Source organism: Alosa pseudoharengus, unplaced genomic scaffold, assembly GCF_046254945.1.
Source record: "Alosa pseudoharengus isolate Yale_2024_CS ecotype anadromous, Long Island Sound unplaced genomic scaffold, YU_APseudo_1.1 YU_APseudo_1.1_scf_13, whole genome shotgun sequence".
Classification (NCBI taxonomy): domain Eukaryota; kingdom Metazoa; phylum Chordata; class Actinopteri; order Clupeiformes; family Clupeidae; genus Alosa; species Alosa pseudoharengus.
The window spans coordinates 13,927,290-13,945,981 of record NW_027468598.1 but is presented as its reverse complement, the minus strand read 5'-3'; the positions used below and the strand labels follow the sequence as shown (position 1 = coordinate 13,945,981).

The following is an 18,692-nucleotide window of genomic DNA, read 5'->3' as shown; positions in this document are numbered from 1 at the left end:
GCCGACCTCGGTCTTCAGTCTCTTCTTTTCTTCTCAGCGAAAGAGTTTCCTCTTCTTCTTCTCCTTCTTCTCCTCCTCTTCTAGTTCTCTGACCTGCTTTCACAGCTTCACTCTGCGATGCTGCGTGAGGAGGTTTCGCGTCTGCTGCCGGGGTGACAGCACACGTGTGTGTGTGTGTGTGTGTGTGTGTGTGTGAGAGAGAGAGGGAGGGAGATAGAAGCAGGTTGAGAGGATGCTGCTGATATGCCGTGTGTTGGCTGACTGAGAGAATACGAAAGAGCGAGAGAGTAAAGTAGAGAGGGAGGGAGGGAGTGGGGGAGCAACTGATGGAGAGTGGGATGAGAGAGAAAGAGGGAGAGAGAGAGAGAGAGAGAGAGAGAGAGAGAGAGAGAGAGAGAGAGACTAAAGGGGGAGGGCTCTCTGGCGCGCCTGCAGCTGCTGATGCTTTGTGACGCTGGTTGACGACACTACATCTCCCCCAACCATTTTCTCCAACACGCACACACACACACACACATGCACACACACGCACATGTACACGTGTATGCGCGCACACACACACACACACACACACACACACACACACACACACACACACACACACACACACACACACAGGAATTCTGTTTGAGAATCTTTACCCGCCCTTGGTTGTTACTGACTTTATTGATAACGTTGGGCTACCAGGGGGAAGAGGAAGAGAGAAAGTGAGTGAAAAGGAAAAAGAAAAAGGAAGAGAAAAAGAAAGGATGAAATAGAGAGAAGGAGAGAAAGACAGACAGAGTAGGAGTAAGTAATATAGAGAACGAGAATGGCTGAGAATGACAGCGTTAAGCTTGCCAGCATTTGCCAGTGGGATTAAGCTGCATTAGAATGATAAGAGGCAGTATTTACACAGACTCCCTGTCAACAGCCATCCAAATAAATACACACACACACATGCACCCACGCGTGCACACACACACACACAAAACACACTTTTGTAAATAGATGGAAATAAATAATATCGTTTCCTATAGCCAAGGCATCTACCTCTAACAATATATCACTGGCATCATGTTATTATTACATTCAACAGCTGTGCAATAGGTGTGTTATTACAGCTGTGCAATAGGTGTGTTCAGACTCAAGGTAGTAAGTATGTATGTGTGTGTGTGTAAGTGTGTGTGTGTGTGTGTGTGTGTGTGTGTGTGTTTGTGTGTGTGTGTGTGTGTGTGTGTGTGTGAGTGTGTGTGTGTGGGTGTGTGTATGTGTGCGTATGTGTCTACATGTATGTGTATGTGTGTATTCACTCTAGTACGAGCACATATAGTACTGTATATGCATAAGTACTTTATCTGGATGTCCATGAATACATGGAGGGGTACAATCAGTGCATTTGATTCCACTGGTGCTCCTGGCTTGTAAAAGAGGCCACACTGCGCAGTAGGCGCTTGTTGGTTTTGATAAGGATTTGGCCCAGATTTGACAGCCAGCTAATTTTACCTTCACTGTCCCTTGAGCACTCTGTTATTACACTCACACACAACTTGTGTGATCGCCCAAACACACATACACACACGCGCACGCATGCACGCACGCATGCACGCACACACGCACGCAAGCACGTCGCATGCACGCACACACACACACACAAAAACAAACAGATTATCAAACATAACAGATTATAGATGCATAACAACATTGTAGACGAGCAACAAGATCCCAACAAAAGTCTTGACACATAATCTTTATCGATGTTGATGATGATTGATTACGGTAACTTGATGCAGACTGATATGGATGCTTATTTTGGCAGTAGAACACAATGAGGGAGGCCTGGTTTGGCTCCCCTGAGGGGAATACATTGTGTTGTACAACTTCCCTTTGATTGCAGACACAAACAACTCTGCTGGCACACTCGACGTGTTGAGGGTGTGATGTCTTAATTGGCAGAAACGATACAATGTAGATTGCAATGGCATTTGTAACTGGGCCCTCAGCTCAGTTAAAAAAGCTTAAATAACTAGCACAATCCTTGATGAAATTTTAGTCATAATGCAACGTTTGGGTTAAGCTTTTTGAACACAGCATATTTTGATACAGCAACATTGGAAAGAAACCCCTAATTTGAAAGTTGAGCGAAGTCTTAAGCCTAATATAATCGTGCTTTTGTTTCCATGAGGCACCCAATGTGACAGGTCTGGACTGCAGGCAGGCCATCCTAACACCTGGACTCTTCTACTGTGGAACCATGCTGCTATATGCAAAATGCAGTTTAGCGCTGGTTTCCTGATGTTCAAGGTCTTCCTTGAAAAAGGCGTTGGATGGATGACTGCATTTGTTGCTCAAAACCCATATATTATTCAGCATTAATTGTGCCTTTCCATATGTACAAGCTGTCCATGCCATAGGCATTAATATACTCCCATAACATCTCAGATGCTGGCTTTTGAACTGTGCACTAATAACAAGTTAGATGGTCCCTCTCCTCTTTATCCTGGAGGTTGCAATCCATGATTGCTAAAAAAGAATTACACATTTTAATTGGCCTAACCACAGGAAAATTTTCCTTTTTGCCGGCCCAGTCCATCACAAATGAGCTTGGGCCCAGATAGACAGCAGCATTTATGGATTATGTGTAAAGATGGTAGAGTTTTAACCAGCATTTGTGGATGGAGCATCAAACTGTGCTCAATGGCTATTGGAAGTTTTCCTGAGCCCATACAATGTTTTTCTTTACAGAAACATGTTTGTAATGCAGTGCCATCTGAAGCCCCAAATGTCAGCCAACAATATTGTATTTCTGCACTATAGATGATGACATCTGCAAATTGGCAATTTCACATTGAGGGTCATTATTCTTATGCTGCATTATTTCCCTGCAGAGGTTTACACACAGTGATGAATACCTCTGCCCTTCTGGGATTGCTCTTTGCATACCCAGTCATGGTGCCTGTTAACCTAACTAGTTGTGAAATATTGCTCCTTGTGTTTTCTTTTGTGTTACATAACTTTTCAATTTTGTTGGCCCCATCCCAACTGTTTTGATACATGTTGATGTCATCAAATTCAACATTTTTCATGAAATAGTCAATTTGGTCATTTTCATCATTTGATAATTTATCAAAGTCCCTTTTGCAACTAAATATGAATGTACAATATTTGCAGTTTATTACATGAATCGTTTTTATTTACATTTCACACAACATCCCACACTTTTTGGAAACGGGGTTGTTCATAGTGTGTGTGCAAAAATATAGTATGAGGCTGTTAACACATCATGGCACGAGAGAGTGATGGAGTGATGGAGTGGAGCTTTTTTGGTGGAAAAGACCACACACCTAAATGCCCGTCAGAATCGATGTGTTCCAGCATACAACAGAGACACACAGTAGTACGGGAATCAAAATGGCTGCTCATCATTCAGTTGGTGTACACTGCAAAAATGCCTCTGAGCACCCTATGGGCATCCTAATCAGTTATTTACATTTCAAGGCCACGTAACAGCATATTACACTTGGAAGTGAATGGAACAAACTTAAAATGGGGTTTTAAATAGAACAGGCCTTTATAATACTTATAGTGTTTAAATGGGAATGGGCATCCTGACTCCATATGATATGACCGCAAACATTGTGCTTTCAAGGGATGCTTTGTAGTTAGGAGGAATAGGCCTCAAGGAACCCTCCAGTGTCACTTGTTTGTGCAGAGAGCTTTAAACATGACATATGACTGGATGAGAGGAGTATTCTCAGTCTATTCTATTATTCCCCACAGCACAATACATCCTCACCAGCCCTCCACATACAAAGGCACCAGCACATGTGATTCTCAAATTCATCATTTCTAAAGCATTCTCTCTGATGCTCATTGTTTAGCAGACTACTGAACCAGTGACATTTCATGGTCTTTGTTCTGAAGTTAAATGTCCTAGCTTTGTAGCTGGAGCATTGATGCAAGAAACCACTGACAACCGTGCAACCTAGCCAATCGATGCCCATTGTGGCAGGTGAACTACACTTTAATTCACTGGGCGTATGTTGTTAACCAGAGCAGGAGTCAGCCTGAAAAATCCCACCTACTCTGACGAAGAAGTATTGTGACACACACACACAAATACCACCTACTTCACCGAGCCATTGTGCCACCTGCACAAGCTTACACATACCTCCACTACTTAGTGCAGACACACACACACACAGAGGACTAATATTGCCCATAAACTCATAAGAGCACCATGTGGGCAGGTGTGAGGCTATTGGATAATGGCCATACTTTCACATGTGATCATGCCAAGGAAGCTGGTTTTAACAGAAACCCTCATATGAGCGTTTGGCTCAAACTGTCAGAATTATTGCCACACACACAGAGATTGATTTGTTCTGGCTACAGGTAAAGATGGTCACACCAAGCGGATATAAGCTCTCTAATCTCTGGCTTCGCACAGCCAGCCAGCTCCAGCCTATCCCAGAAAAAGTGTGGGCACGCACACACACACAGAGGTTAAAAAAGGCAGACAGCAATGCCACACTACTCTGCAGGAGGTGCGGCACGTACACAGAATGGCCAGAGGACTAATGTTGACCGTCCTCTTCACAACCACTTCATTGAAGGATTGCAGCTACACGATTGAAGCTTCCTTCCAGTGCTTGTGAATCTTAAAGCAGCTTTTGGACAGCCACAAAAACACAACAGATGTCAAGACGATTTAGATTTGGATGAGACCTGAGATTAAGATGTTTTCAGGTGTGCGGCTATTGGATAATGGCCATTCCAGACCAAGGAAACCAGCAGCGAGGGGAAAGACACCCCTTTGTGAGTGGACACAGACACACACACACAGAGACCTGTTTGCAATGTCCACAACACCCTACAGGGTGATGTATAAAAAAGGTCAAATAATTACATCATAGATTAGTGGAACACCCTATTCAGGGAACAGGTATAAACTCTTTTTTCTGTACATCTTAGATCTCCAATTTGTGCGGACACATAAAAGGTGCATTGACAGTGTGCGATCATTTCCCCCCCCCCATTGACCAAACAAATCCCAAAACACCACACAGCAAATTTCATTCACCATACTTTTTACATGAAGAGTGATTCCAGCCAATACATACAGTATAGCTCCAACTTGTTCAACCATTGCATCCTGCGCTTCAGACATCTGTTTAGGCTTGAAGCGATGGTAACATGGGGAGGAGAGCGGTCTCTGTAGACCTGCATAAAAAACTCCACACCATAACCAGTCACGTCTACATAATTAATATTCCATAACGCGTTTCACAGCACTCTGCAACCATAACATGTACTTTCACATGTGATCATGCCAAGGAAGCTGGTTTTAACAGAAACCTTCATATGAGCGTTTGGCTCAAACTGTCAGAATTATTGCCACACACACAGAGATTGATTTGTTCTGGCTACAGGTAAAGATGGTCACACCAAGCGGATATAAGCTCTCTAATCTCTGGCTTCGCACAGCCAGCCAGCTCCAGCCTATCCCAGAAAAAGTGTGCGGACGCACACACACACACAGAGGTTAAAAAAGGCAGACAGCAATGCCACACTACTCTGCAGGAGGTGCGGCACGTACACAGAATGGCCAGAGGACTAATGTTGACCGTCCTCTTCACAACCACTTCATTGAAGGATTGCAGCTACACGACTGAAGCTTCCTTCCAGTGCTTGTGAATCTTAAAGCAGCTTTTGGACAGCCACAAAAACACAACAGATGTCAAGACAATTTTGATTTGGATGAGACCTGAGATTAAGATGTTTTCTCACTTGGGTTCTTTGGAGTATAAACCAAAATAGCACAATTTCATTACAATACGACAACCTGTGAAACTAAGAGGACACATCCTTTAACAAATTGGAAAGAGACGGTGGATCAGAAGTTCCTGACAACCTGTTCGCATGTACAATGTTCCCATTTCCCCCCATTTTATTATTAAACAGAATGCATTAAACCAAAGTGACTCACAGTAGCATTTCTATTGATCACATTTGTGACCTTCCCTAAGTTGCTAAGCAACTGGGGCTACAGATGCACTTTTAAATTCATAACATTTAGTTGGAGGGATATTGCAATCCCTTTCTTATTGTAATAACCCTTGGGGATATAACCTCTATATGACACAAGCATCCATTGACATGATCATTGATGTCTATTTAATAACCAGCACCTTATGGCCTGGTCAACATGTACCCCACTCACACCAAGTAAGAGAACCACAACTGAGTCAAACAGTTACTTTATTTAAGTTCAGGTAAAAACACGAACCTGATGCAGTAAATTATTGCAGATCTTAAAAACCAGCACATGAACGTTGGGGTGCAGGAGAGCTGCGCGCTGCTGCCACCTCCTGGCCATTGACTGCAGTGCACACCACGGTTTGTTCCAAGCCAGCAGTGCAAAAGAAAAAAAAAAACTACAGCGAGAAAGAAAAAAGATGAAAAGGACAAAAAACAAATGAAAACAAAACGAAAAAAATAAAATAAAAAATTAAAATAAAAAATGTAAAGCAGAATCCTGCGCCACTAAACCGGGGCGTAGATCTGCATATAAACTTTATTCTGTTAACTTTTTTTTCCTTTTTAAATCTGGTTCATTTTCTTTTGTTTTCTGAAATGCTATCTGGCCATTATACAACAAAATGAGACCAGCCATTTTCTCCCTCCTTCTCCCTCCTCTTCATGCTCATGTGCGCTGCTTTTTAAAATGGGAGGCTGGTGGCACTGGGCGGCTGAGCCGACCGCCGGACCCAATCCTCCGACACAGACGCGCAGACGTGTGCACAAGTCTGTGGCTTCTATCTTTGTTATTTAATTTGAATTAAAGTAGTCCCCCCATGTTTCCAGCAAGCGCATGCTACTCTAACAAAGCATGTGCCAAAATAACTTTCTTTCTTTATCTCTGAATAACTCATTCATCCCCTTAGTCCTCCCTTCCTCGTTGTGCCGCACGAGGTACGGTGCTGGAAATGGGGGAGGTGTGGGGGGAGGGGGTTGTAACTGTAGGCCAGAACATCATTTCAACTCGGGTAAAAAAACGAAACAATCAAATAACAACAATAATAATAATTATAATAATAGTGATAGACACTATGCTTTTCTTTTTTTAATGTCACTACTCGCATTCAACCAACTGCAACTTGCACACATCTTCAGGAAATCTGCCAGAAACAGTTAATAATAATGGGGGAAAAAAAATAATTCAACACACAAGGAGAGAGATGGAGAAAAGGAAAATAATAATTATTATAATTACAATAAACTGAAGCTGAACTAGGAAAAAAGGCAAAACACACAGGGTGAAGATGGGGTGTGTGTGTGTGTGTGTGTGTGGTTGGGGGGGAGGGGGCAAGGCTATATCACAGGAGAAAGAGAGGAATGGAGGATCTGACGGAGAAGAGAGAGGGAAGGAGGAGACAGAAAGAAAGAAATAAAGAGATACACACACACACAGCTATTAAATGTGTGTTGAGCAAAATCTGCAACTTTTTTTTCTTTTTTCTTTTTTTTTTTTACCTTGTCTGTACAAATGATCTTTGGAGCTCTAAGTGAACCTAGTCTGCTTAATGAGAGAGACCCCTCCCTTCACGACCACCACCCTCCCCCCCAAGCACACACACACACACACACACCCTCGCACATACGCCGCGCACACACACACACACACACACACACAGTGATGGCGTCACCATGCCAGAGTGTCAGGAGAGATAAAAATCCCTTTTTTTTTTTCCCACTCGTTTTTTGTCTATTTTGAATATGACACAGCGGTGCAGGTTTATCATGTCAGCCAGGTATTTCCCCCCGTCCCATCCCCTCCATCTTAGTAAGTTTTTTTTAAACACAATACTCAACTACTGATATTTTTTTTAAACATTTTTTTTTTTCCTTTTCTCATTATAAGTCATAGGTTGTGTACATTGGGGAGGATGAGGAAAAAGAAAAAGAGAAAGAGAGAGAGAGAGAGAGAGAGAGAGATAAGAGAGTGCAGCGGGAGTCTCTGGATTTTCCCTTCTCTCTGTGGCTTTCCTTCCCTCTCATCTCCCACGTTTGCAAGCTAATTTTGCAGTTGTTTTTTTTAATCCTCTATTTTTTTATTTTCTTTTTTTTTGGATTAGGAAGGGTACACAGAGCAGCACCTTCCCACAGGGCCAGACCAAAAAAAAAAAATTAACAGGATTAAAACATAAGAAATGTAACAAAAAAACAAAAGCCAGAAAAGAATAATAATAATAATAAAAAAAAAAGTCGGTCAGATGACAACTCCTAAGCGGAAGTCATGATTTCTCTGTGAGTTGAGGGGGTGCGGGGGAGAAGGCATTCTGAATGAGAGACGAAAGAGGGGGAGGAGCGAGGGAGGGATGGAGCGAAGGAGGGAGGGAGAGGGAGGAGGGGGGGTGAGGTGGCGAAAAGAGGCGGCGGCAACATCAGGAGAGATGGAAGGACTGCTGGCCCTCTCGGGCCGCGATCAACAGTTTCTCGCGCATGATCTGGATGCTAGAGTAGTCGGGCAGCTTCAGGTAGTTCACGCACGTCATGACCGACGGCAGGAAGTCGTCCGGGTTCTCCGTCGACTCAAACGTCTTCCGCACTATGGTCAGAGGAGGGTTCAGGCTCCGGAAACCTGCGCGCGCGCACACACACACAGGGTTTAAAATGAGGTGAGTTTGAACCCATGACTTAAATAAACAAATAAAAGAAAGGGAAGAATAATATCGACAGTATAAGTATGTATACTCTTTTGATCCCGTGAGGGAAATTTGGTCTCTGCATTTATCCCAATCCGTGAATTAGTGAAACACACTGCACACAGTGAACACACAGTGAGGTGAAGCACACACTAATCCCAGCGCAGTGAGCTGCCTGCAACAACAGCGGCGCTCGGGGAGCAGTGAGGGGTTAGGTGCCTTGCTCAATGACACTTCAGCCGTGGCCTACCGGTCGGTGTTCGAACCGGCAACCCTCCGGTTACAAGTCCGAAGCGCTAACCAGTAGCCACGGCTGCCCGACAGACAAGAGAGGGAGAGAGAGAAGGGAGGAGAGCGGTTCTGACCTCCTACGGGCAGTCTGGGGCTTCCTGTGACGAACTGCAGGAAGAGTCTCTGCTGCTCCGCATCAAAGCTACTGAGCACCTCAAACAGGAACCGCACTGCCCGGCTATACACACACACAGAAAAACAGAAATGGTCACATAACCTTCATTTAAAGTAATAGGGTCCCATGCTCATCCATACACGGTATGTATTAGAACACTTGTCTAAAAATGCATGAAGCAAGTTTACATTTTGCATGAGAGAAGCTGTTACTACGGTTTACCGGCATTAAAAGAAATGTCCAGCAACTTAATATCGCTGTACTGTAAGTGTGCCTGTCGTGTACCTGTCGTGTGTGTAACCATGGTCTGGCCGACAGCATTCCATAAGAGTCTTCACATCCCAGGTCTCGGACTTGCTGCCACAGAGCAGCTGGTCAAGCTGGAGGAGAGAGAAAAGGGGACGTTACTGAGCAACAAAAAAGAAGGAGGAACGCAGAGAGAGAGAGAGAGAGAGAGAGAGAGAGAGAGAGAGAGAGAGAGAGAGAGAGAACACTGACCTCCTCTGGGTAGAAGTACTGCAGGTGATGCAGAGGGAAGACTGACTCGAAGCCTTCCCTGAACGACTCAAACTGCCGTGACACGCCCTCGTTTAGAGTCCAATACACCACCAACTACAGACACAAACAAGAGGGAGGGGCGTTAAGGGACTTCAAGACATACAATGGATGAACAGAGTATTTATATCTTGTTGTCTGATGTTAGCCTTTGGTCCTTTGCACCTTTGGTCTGTCAAAAACATGCTCAGATGCTATTTAAAAAGCCCATTTACAACCCTTATAATTAGGCTGCGGAATAAAATGGCCCATTTTAACAGATATCTAGCGGCCCATCATGCTAATCTGGCACCCACATGAAAAATGAACGTACGCGTATGCGTGAGCAAAACAGACAGGTTCTCACCCTGAGGTACTCCTCCAGGTTGTGGATGGTGACAGGCACGTCCTTGCCCCCCTTCTTGAGCTCGATGTTGGGGAAGCCGGGCAGGGTGAAGTCCAGTCCCAGGTCCTCCACCGAGCAGCCGTTCATGTTCAGACTCTCCAGCGCCTGCTGCAGAGTCTCCCTTGTCTACAGGTCACACGGGGAGAGAGATTGGAGCATTTAATTGAGGCCCATGAACCATCCAACAATGGGCTTTCTGTAGGTTAAACCCAGTTTGTGGTCACAAAAATGTTAACAGATGATTATACTGTTATGGTATATGCTGTACCATATACCATACCATACCATACCATGAAAGCTATAATAGTATGTTGAGTTACCATTATGTCTAGATTTAGATCAGGCAGCATTAAAAGCAGTATGGTAGGAAACACACACACACACAAACAAACATGGCAGCACAATATTGGAAATGACTATGCAGGAAATGTGTAGGGGTTCTATTTAGATTTTTACATCTAACCAGAGGTGCGGATTTATTTCACCAAAGGTACAGTTATGGGCTATTATTGTGGCTGGAGATTGTGTTTACGTCTCTACGTGTTATGAAGAAATATTCTGAAATAGCTTCAATGGATAGAAATGTGGCATGAGTGTAAGTGTGTGTGTGTGTGTCTGTGTGTGCATGTGAGGGATAGATTGATAGATAGATAGATAGATAGATAGATAGATACTTTATTGATCCCTAGGGGAAATTAAAGAACACAGAGCTACTTGACGTGCTGCCACTCTCGTTGGCGCCGGAACCGCAAAGAGCGCCGGAACCGGAAAGTAAAGAGAGACCCTCACATGGGAGCGGTCCTGTTCCAGTCTCTTCTTCTGGCGGATGATGTCCTCCAGGTGCTGTATGGACTTGGCCACGCTCGGATCGATGTTGACCAGGTCGTGGGAACTGATGGACGACTCGTGCCGCAGCATCCACTTGTAGAAGGGAAGACCCAGCGGTAGGTCCAGCTATGAGTGTACACACACACACGTACACACACACACATTAGAAACACACCGTAACGAGTAAACACTACTATTTGAAGAAAGCTGAGGAGCTTGTGTGACAAGTATGGAAAAAAGACCACAGTGCTATTACATGAAACATTTCAATGACATGGTGCAATGGGTCTGTCTCCACAGTTTGGCTGATCTATAACTGTGGTTAGACCTTCATTTGAGGAGTACAAACACACTTATGAGAAGTGCTTTTAGAGCATGGAATAGATCCAGCAGAAGACAGGAGCTGTGGACAGGAAACCATCTCACTTCATTAAAACATACTGGTGGAAGATAGGCTTCATTCAGAGAGAAAGAAAAACAGAGAGAGAGAGAGAGTAAATGTGATGGTTATACCAGTCTGAAGTCCATGATGGCCTTGGCCATGAGCTTGCCCAGGAAGCGGAACTTCATCTTGATCTTGGCGATGTGAGCAGGTTTGGTGGTGCGGCCGAACGGCACAGCAAACAGCCCTCTGGAGCTGAACATGTACTTGGTGCTCTCCTGACTCCCTGCAGGCCAGACGGAGACGGGGAGATGAGGCCAGAGAAAAGAGACAAACTGGTGAGGAGCTGCATCATGAACAGGTATTTCTTTTCTACCTGAACAAATATGTATTTGTGTGTGTGTGTGTGTGTGTGTGTGTGTGTATCTGTTGGTGAGTGGGATGTATATTTCACACATCCTTGTGGCTTTGTGAGATTGGTGTGTGTGTGTTACCTTTCGGGTTGCTGAGTGTGACCTCCTCTCCTCTCCACAGGCCCAGGTCAGCTCTCTGCAGCTCCTGGGACACCAGAGCATAGAACTCCAGCGTGGGGCCCAGACCAGTGCCCACCTGAGACACACACACAGAATCAATATTACTGCTGCCGTTTAAATGACCTCATGTCATATTCACATTACTGCTTACATTCCTACATTACATCCAACTGCTGTGTTTTTCCCCTCTTTAACAAATAGCTTTGGCAACAGACTGTATATTTACTATAATGTTAATATAGCATTGTTGGACATAAAATTGTTCTGAAAAGGATATAGTGCGAGATGAGAAAAGAAAAAGAGAAAAGAAATGACAAGAAATTAAGAGAAAGACAGAGTAGAAACAGGAAGTAGAAAGGAAGTGCATGCTAGGTGTGTTGGGCTGTTAGTTGTTAGAGGTTGTTAAGGTGCATTCCTTCATCTCCACCTGAACAAATACCACTCCAATTATTACCTTGGTGGGAAACTGCTTTATTACGTTGGCAGTAGGCCAACAGTTATTACATTGGTGGGAAATTATTACGTTGGCAGGATTATTACATTTACAATGTGCAGAAAACATGCAGGTTCTTATTACGTTGGTGGGTGCTACAGTGCATGTTACGTGTGTTGGGTTGTTAGAGGTGGTTAGAGGAGGCACTCTCCTTTATTCCTCCATCTCCAGCTGACCAGTACCACTCCACAGGTGTGAGGAGCTCAGCGGTCAAACGTACCTCGTTCTCGTACTGAATCTCCAGCATGGCTCTGGAGCTGCCCAGGTCCTGCATCAGGGACTCCGCCTGCTTCAACAGCTCATCACGGTTTATCGTCCGCTGGAGGGAGGAAAAAAAGAGATGTCAAAAGAACAACTCATGATGAACGCAAGTGAAGATCCACACACTAAGAGCTCCAATAGATGAAATGGTTTATTCACCACAAGTAATGTAACGTTTCGGGCCCCACTGCCCTTCCTCAAGCATGAAACGATTAACACACAGCACATACATATACCCATTATAGGGGAAAAAAGAACAGAAAAGGAAAAAAAATACAACAGAAAAAAAAGCTTCTATTGTGTTACTTAGTATGCACTGATCTGCTTAGTGAATGCTACTGATTTTAGCTCAATTAGTTTTCGTTATTTTGTTTTATATTCAGGCATGCAGTAAGGATATAATAATAATACAAAAGAGAGAGTATGAGAGAGAGAAAGAAAATAGTAATTAGAGTAGAGGAAGTGAGGCGGTACCTTCTTCCTGTCAAGGCGCGGAGCGACGCGGCTGTCCTGGGAGTCGGACTGGTTGATCTCGGGGTTGGTGTCCAGCAGGCGCTGCATGGCGCGGTCACGGTCGAAGGCAGTCACGTAGAACAGCATCTGCCGCGTGTCAAACGGGAAGAAGAACGGGCTGTGGGACAGGAGAGAAGAGGAGGAGATGAACATGACTTTATTTATAATGACTCATTATTTAGCATTAGCATGAGAGAGTGTGCGTGTGTGTGGGGTCAGTGACTTCACACACGTTTGCCATTATGCTCTTGCGGAGTACCTGTAGACCTAACGGACCACTGACTAATTCAATCTTTTGTTATTTCCCATTCATCACACAACAACTCCCACAGATACGAGTCACACCTCCCCCATAGCCAAACACACTTAGTGGAAGCAAGTAGTTAGTCAATTCAACTTCACACGTCACCAAGTCTTGATTGGTATGAGAGGCCAGACTGTGTTTGTGTTAGCCATTAATCTCTCCACCTAAGAGATAGTCGCACACACACACACACACGTACCAGGTTTTGCCGAGTTCAGTGAGCCATGTGGGGATGTTGCCGGTCATGATGACCAGCGGGTCCTGCAGCTGGCGGTTGGCTTTGGCCGTCAGCTTGCTGTTGATGAACTCACTAGTGGCCACCATCTCCTTACACACACCATTCTGCACACACACACACACACACACACAGAAGGAAAGATATCATTAGTGGTGCCATACTTTTAGGAATTAACAAGGAATAATTACTGATAACAGTGAAGGCTATTCATGGGTTTCATCTGGTCCCTTTACACAGGTGTATTAATCAAGCACCATGCAGTCTGCATTCATAATCTAGGTGCTTGATTATATACACCTGTGGAAAGGGACCTGATGAAACCCATGAATTGGTTTGCTCAAACCTCATTTGGGGTTGTGTGCACATGTCTGTAGGCGCATATTGTACAGGTAGAACCAGTATCATCTGATGGAGTGTAAGAGCATGACCTTTGTGTGTGTGTGTGTGTGTGTGTGTGTGTGTGTGTATGTATGTATGAATGACTTAATGACTTAAAGAGTGTGTGAGCAAGCATTTGGGGTATGTGGATTGTGTGTGTGTGTGTGTGAGTGAGTGGGTATGTGTGTGTGTATGTATGCATGTATGTATCGACTAAAGGTCTGTGTTGTGAACAAGCATTTGGGGTGTGTGCTGTGTCCACTCACATCGTAAAGGTAGAACCAGTATCGGCTGATAGAGTGGAGGACACGGAGCAGCAGGATGACCTCCAGGGAGGGGTCATCGAAGGTGATGTTCTCTGGAGGATCCGATATGAGGTATGACTCCAAGGGGTTGGTGATGCTGGGACAAACACCATCTACTCACACACACACACACGGCAGAGTCAGTTGTAATTATCGGCTGCCTTGTTTCTCAAATCAGAATGGCCGCAATGAAGAAAATCTGGACAAATATGCTTAGTCAGGACATGTGGCTAACAGACTTGACACCAGTGCAATACCTGTTACACACACCAGAGGGCACTGTAACAAATTCTTTATGAAATTCAATAGCTTGTGTGTGTGTGTGTACCGTGCCACAGCTCGTCCTGCTTCTTGGCATTGCGGGGGGAGGTTTTGGTGGGAGCTGTCTGTGCTCTTCCTCTCTTGCCTCCCACTGTGTCCTTAGTGCCATCCTCATCCTCCCTCACTGGTTTATACCTGAGACACAGACACACACACACACACGACTTCTTTATGCTTGCCTCTGCATGTACGAGTGAATCAATGCACTTAATACAGCATTTAAAACATTGTGTGAGACCATGCATAGCTAAATGGCTTCTGTGTGTGTTAACAAGTGTTTGCGTGTGCCATATTGTGTGTGTGTTAAGAGCATATATGTGCGAGTGTGTGCACATACCAGATGGTGTGTGTTTTGGTCCAGATGCCGGCACGGCCCAGCGGGTTGGCCTCGTCGTCGGTGGACTCGCGCTCCTCCTCGGCCTGCAGGCTGTACTGCCGCACCGCCTGGTACACCGTCATGTTGTAGGGCAGCAGCGTTTCGCCCATGTAGAACTGCAACCGGTGGCGCACGCTGCCCGAGTTCAGGAACTGGGCCGCCTGAGCCGGGGGGTAGGGGGGGGGGCAGAGAAAAAGCCAAGGGCGCCGTTTGAGCTCAAGTCAACCCAACATCACGTAACATTATATTCACTGGTCAGGAAATCTCCAGCTGTTATCTTGTAGGTGTGTGCAGATGGATATATTAGCAAGTGACAGACCACGGTTACCTGTGCTGGCTACAAGAATTCGCAGACTTGGACTACTTATCTTACGGAGTACAAGAGTCACATGACTAAGCGGTCACTCATCACAACAAAAATGGCAGAGAAACCCCTCAGCTCACCAGTGATTCGTCGATTTCATCATCCGATCCATCGTCGTCACTGTCTTCGTCCTCCTCTCTGATTCGTCCGTAGCCTGTGCAGACACAAACAAGTTAGTGGATGGGGCTCAAGTTCATCTGGATGCTTTAGGGTTGATGGCTGTGTGTACGCACCTCTGACCACGAGATATCTCTCAATGGCCTGCACCAACGCCAGGGGGTCGATCTTGACCGGGCCCCCCTTCCACTGCTTGACATTGGTACAGTCCGGGTGCCTTTGCAGCTGGCACTTGAGCTGGTGCGTGTTGAAAAACTTCAGCGCCTGGGAACCTCTGTAGACAGACACGGACACACACACACACGTCAGTCAAAACACTGGCATATTGAGGCCCTCCGAAGCATCAGCTGGTACTGGCATGCACACAATGGAGCTAGCGAGCGCTGGCACTATTTTGGCAGCCCACACACTCGGTAGCAAACACACTCACACCCATCCTAACAAACTGGGGGGGGGGGGGGGGGGTCATGACACAGATATATTCCTGGCTGCTACGCTCAGAGACGGCGCCAAATGGGAAAAGGGAAAAAACAAAGAGGGAATGAGTGAGAAGAAGGGAAGATCTAAACAGCTCATTCAAGATGAGAAAATAAACACTCTCACTCATGCACAGAGATGGACAGAGAGAGGAAGGAGAGGCTGAAATCAGCTTGAGTTTATAGGAGCAAGACAGACAAATAGGTGATGAGAGTAGACACTGGGCAGACTGGAGTAGATGTGGGGGAAAATGGGAGAGGGAGGGAGGGAGAGAAAGAGAGAGGAAGAGAGAGATGGGGGGGTAGGAGTAAGAGATTTAGGAATTAATATGAAGACAGAGACAAAGAGAGAGTGAGAGAGAGAAAGAGTGAAAGAAAGAAAGAGAAAGAGCACAAGAGAGAAAGCGAGAGGGAGAAAGAGAGAGATTTGAAGGGGGTAAGAATATGAGTGAAGAGTCAGGACCTAAAGAGATATGGAGACAGAGAGAGAGAAGGAGGGAGAGAGCGTGCACGTGTCAGTATAAGAAATGAAGGCAGAGACGAGACGAGACGATATCTAGGAAAGTGATGAGCAAGTGAAACAGAAGGCAAAAAAGAAAGAAAGAGGAGCCGCACAGACAGCTATGGACAGCTGGGGAGCAAACCCTACAGTAAAGGGCCCAGGGCAGACAGGAGATGGACAGAGAGAGAGAAGGGGGGGGAGAGGGGGAGAGACAGAGAGAGAGAGAGAGAGAAAGAGGAAGAAGAGAGGGGGAAAGCGAGAGAGAGAGAGAGAGAGAGAGAGAGAGAGAGAGAAGGAGAGAGGGGGAGAGAGAGAGAAGAAGAGAGGGGGAAAGTGAGAGAGAGAGAGAGAGAGAGAGAGAAGGAGAGAGGGGGAGAGAGAGAAAGAGAAAAGGATAAGAGTGTGGGAGCTGACAAACCTGCTGCCGTTGCCGTTTCCGGAGGGGAAGTCGTGCACCTTGACGGGGAACTGCTCCATCTGGCTGAGGCAGTTGTTCATCTTGTGCACTAGTGCCAAGAGAGGCAGATTCTCTGCTGGGTCCAAACGGGCAACAGACTCCTGCCCTGGCATCTGCAACAGCACAAGCATGACACAGGGACCCAGAGGTCAACAAATCAGGCCATTACGCACAACACCGGGGAGAGAGAGATCAACCAATCAGGGCATTATCAACCAGCCAGAGCACCAATGATGGAGCACGCTTTTGGGTTGGAATTATAAAGACAGCCTGTTACAGGTCAGCATACAAATGTAAATCTGTTTGTGTGACTGCAGGATAATTCACACGTGCATTGGGACGGGTGTCAACATATGCATGCACGTATGCACGGCACCAATCCCAATGGTGGCAAGTCCCCAATCACAGCACCCAGTATTGGATGAGCAAGTACGAGCCAACAGAATAAATGTGATGTCTGTGAGAGTATGATTGGGTGGTAGTCAGGTGTCCATATGCAAATACATGTTAACATGCATTATGTGATAATGGATTCAGAGGTGTTAATGGTGTACTTTTTTGACTGTACAATCAGTCAAAAAAGTTAGCACAATGCCAAAGTGATGGCAAATGATCATTCCTGCCTCAAAACCCAGATTGCTGCTAAAAAGGTGCGGTCTACAATCATTGTGGAGACATGGAAAGGCTTGGTAGGTATTCTGAGAACCATTTCGAGAGCTTTGATGGCAAATAAAGATGTTTCCATTGATTATTTAAAAAGGGTATGAATAATTTTGGACATGCCATTTTTCATAAAAATGTTAAAAAAGAAAAATGATTATTTTTTTGATTCCATGTTTCTACCACATTATCTTACAACCTTTTGGCATGTGGCAGTGTCATTTTCAGTCAGAACAAACATATTGGTCAAGAGAAAATAAACATTACATCAATATTTGCCAGGGGTATGAATAATTTTGTTCTTAACTGTATGTATGTATCAGGGTTGTGCACAATTCGAATTGCAATTCTGCTTCCTGTTTGCCACCTCAATTGAAATTCTGGAATTTTGCACAAACCTGGTATGTATGTATGCACATGGCTGTGTTGATTATATGTGATGGAAAGAGGCACATGTAGATCTATTTGTAGGTGTGTGTGTGTGTGTGTGTGTGTGTGTGTGTGTGTGTGTGTTCGTTCTTGTCCTCACCGGGCATCCGCAGAAGATGTGCAGGAACCTCTTGATGCGCTGGTCGCGATTGACGGCGTTGCGCTCGCCGCAGGAGGTCAAGTAGAGCAGCATCTGCTTGACCAGGCCGCTGTGCTGGATCTCAAACGACGACACGTCCGACTCTGACACGATGCCAGAGATCTCCACAAGGCACTCCACACCTTCATCCACCTGCCAAGCACACACCACAAACACCACTTAGAACTCTAAATACCCCACAAACACAAATCTATGCTCTCGTATCTCAACTCATACAGCAAGTTGCCAACCCGACGATACCCCGAGAAAACGATTATGATGAAAACACTACTTTGTCACATTGTTGTCACGGATAGGGGCAGGTAACCTGACCCTAGCCAGATGAATTTCGTTCCGCTTAGCTGCGCCTAGCTTCACTCACATCCATCTGGGACCTCTTCCATTGAGAGTGATTTCTGCAACCGACTTTATGGTTAAGCCAATCAGGACGCAGGGCGGGAGTTTCATAGATGTGACATAGCGTAGACGCGACTGTGAGACTGTTATTAGCGTCACGGGTTGGGAGTGGTTGAAGTAGCACGTCAATAGATGACGGACAAGTGGCTTATTCAATCATATGCAA

The 18,692-nt window shown here is 45.3% G+C and overlaps 1 protein-coding gene across 10 annotated transcripts in view; it reads right to left on the bottom strand.

The window, feature by feature from the left end:
• Window positions 1-6,223: 6,223 nt before the first annotated feature.
• The window catches only part of trip12 (thyroid hormone receptor interactor 12), a 62,302-nt gene continuing 49,833 nt past the window's right edge, over window positions 6,224-18,692 (bottom strand). For all 10 annotated transcript variants that reach the window (XM_076282227.1, XM_076282236.1, XM_076282237.1 and 7 more), the window contains 18 exons: window positions 18,071-18,262; window positions 16,843-16,994; window positions 15,563-15,720; window positions 15,410-15,483; window positions 14,927-15,126; window positions 14,597-14,724; window positions 14,230-14,381; window positions 13,547-13,689; window positions 13,005-13,161; window positions 12,490-12,588; window positions 11,738-11,852; window positions 11,375-11,529; window positions 10,823-10,987; window positions 9,995-10,159; window positions 9,592-9,705; window positions 9,379-9,473; window positions 9,053-9,156; window positions 6,224-8,623 (listed from right to left, as the gene is read on the bottom strand). In XM_076282227.1, the coding sequence (XP_076138342.1) occupies window positions 8,427-8,623; window positions 9,053-9,156; window positions 9,379-9,473; window positions 9,592-9,705; window positions 9,995-10,159; window positions 10,823-10,987; window positions 11,375-11,529; window positions 11,738-11,852; window positions 12,490-12,588; window positions 13,005-13,161; window positions 13,547-13,689; window positions 14,230-14,381; window positions 14,597-14,724; window positions 14,927-15,126; window positions 15,410-15,483; window positions 15,563-15,720; window positions 16,843-16,994; window positions 18,071-18,262 (2,565 nt within the window). In that variant the 3' untranslated portion in view covers window positions 6,224-8,426. The remainder of the gene's footprint in view (window positions 8,624-9,052; window positions 9,157-9,378; window positions 9,474-9,591; window positions 9,706-9,994; window positions 10,160-10,822; window positions 10,988-11,374; window positions 11,530-11,737; window positions 11,853-12,489; window positions 12,589-13,004; window positions 13,162-13,546; window positions 13,690-14,229; window positions 14,382-14,596; window positions 14,725-14,926; window positions 15,127-15,409; window positions 15,484-15,562; window positions 15,721-16,842; window positions 16,995-18,070; window positions 18,263-18,692) is intronic.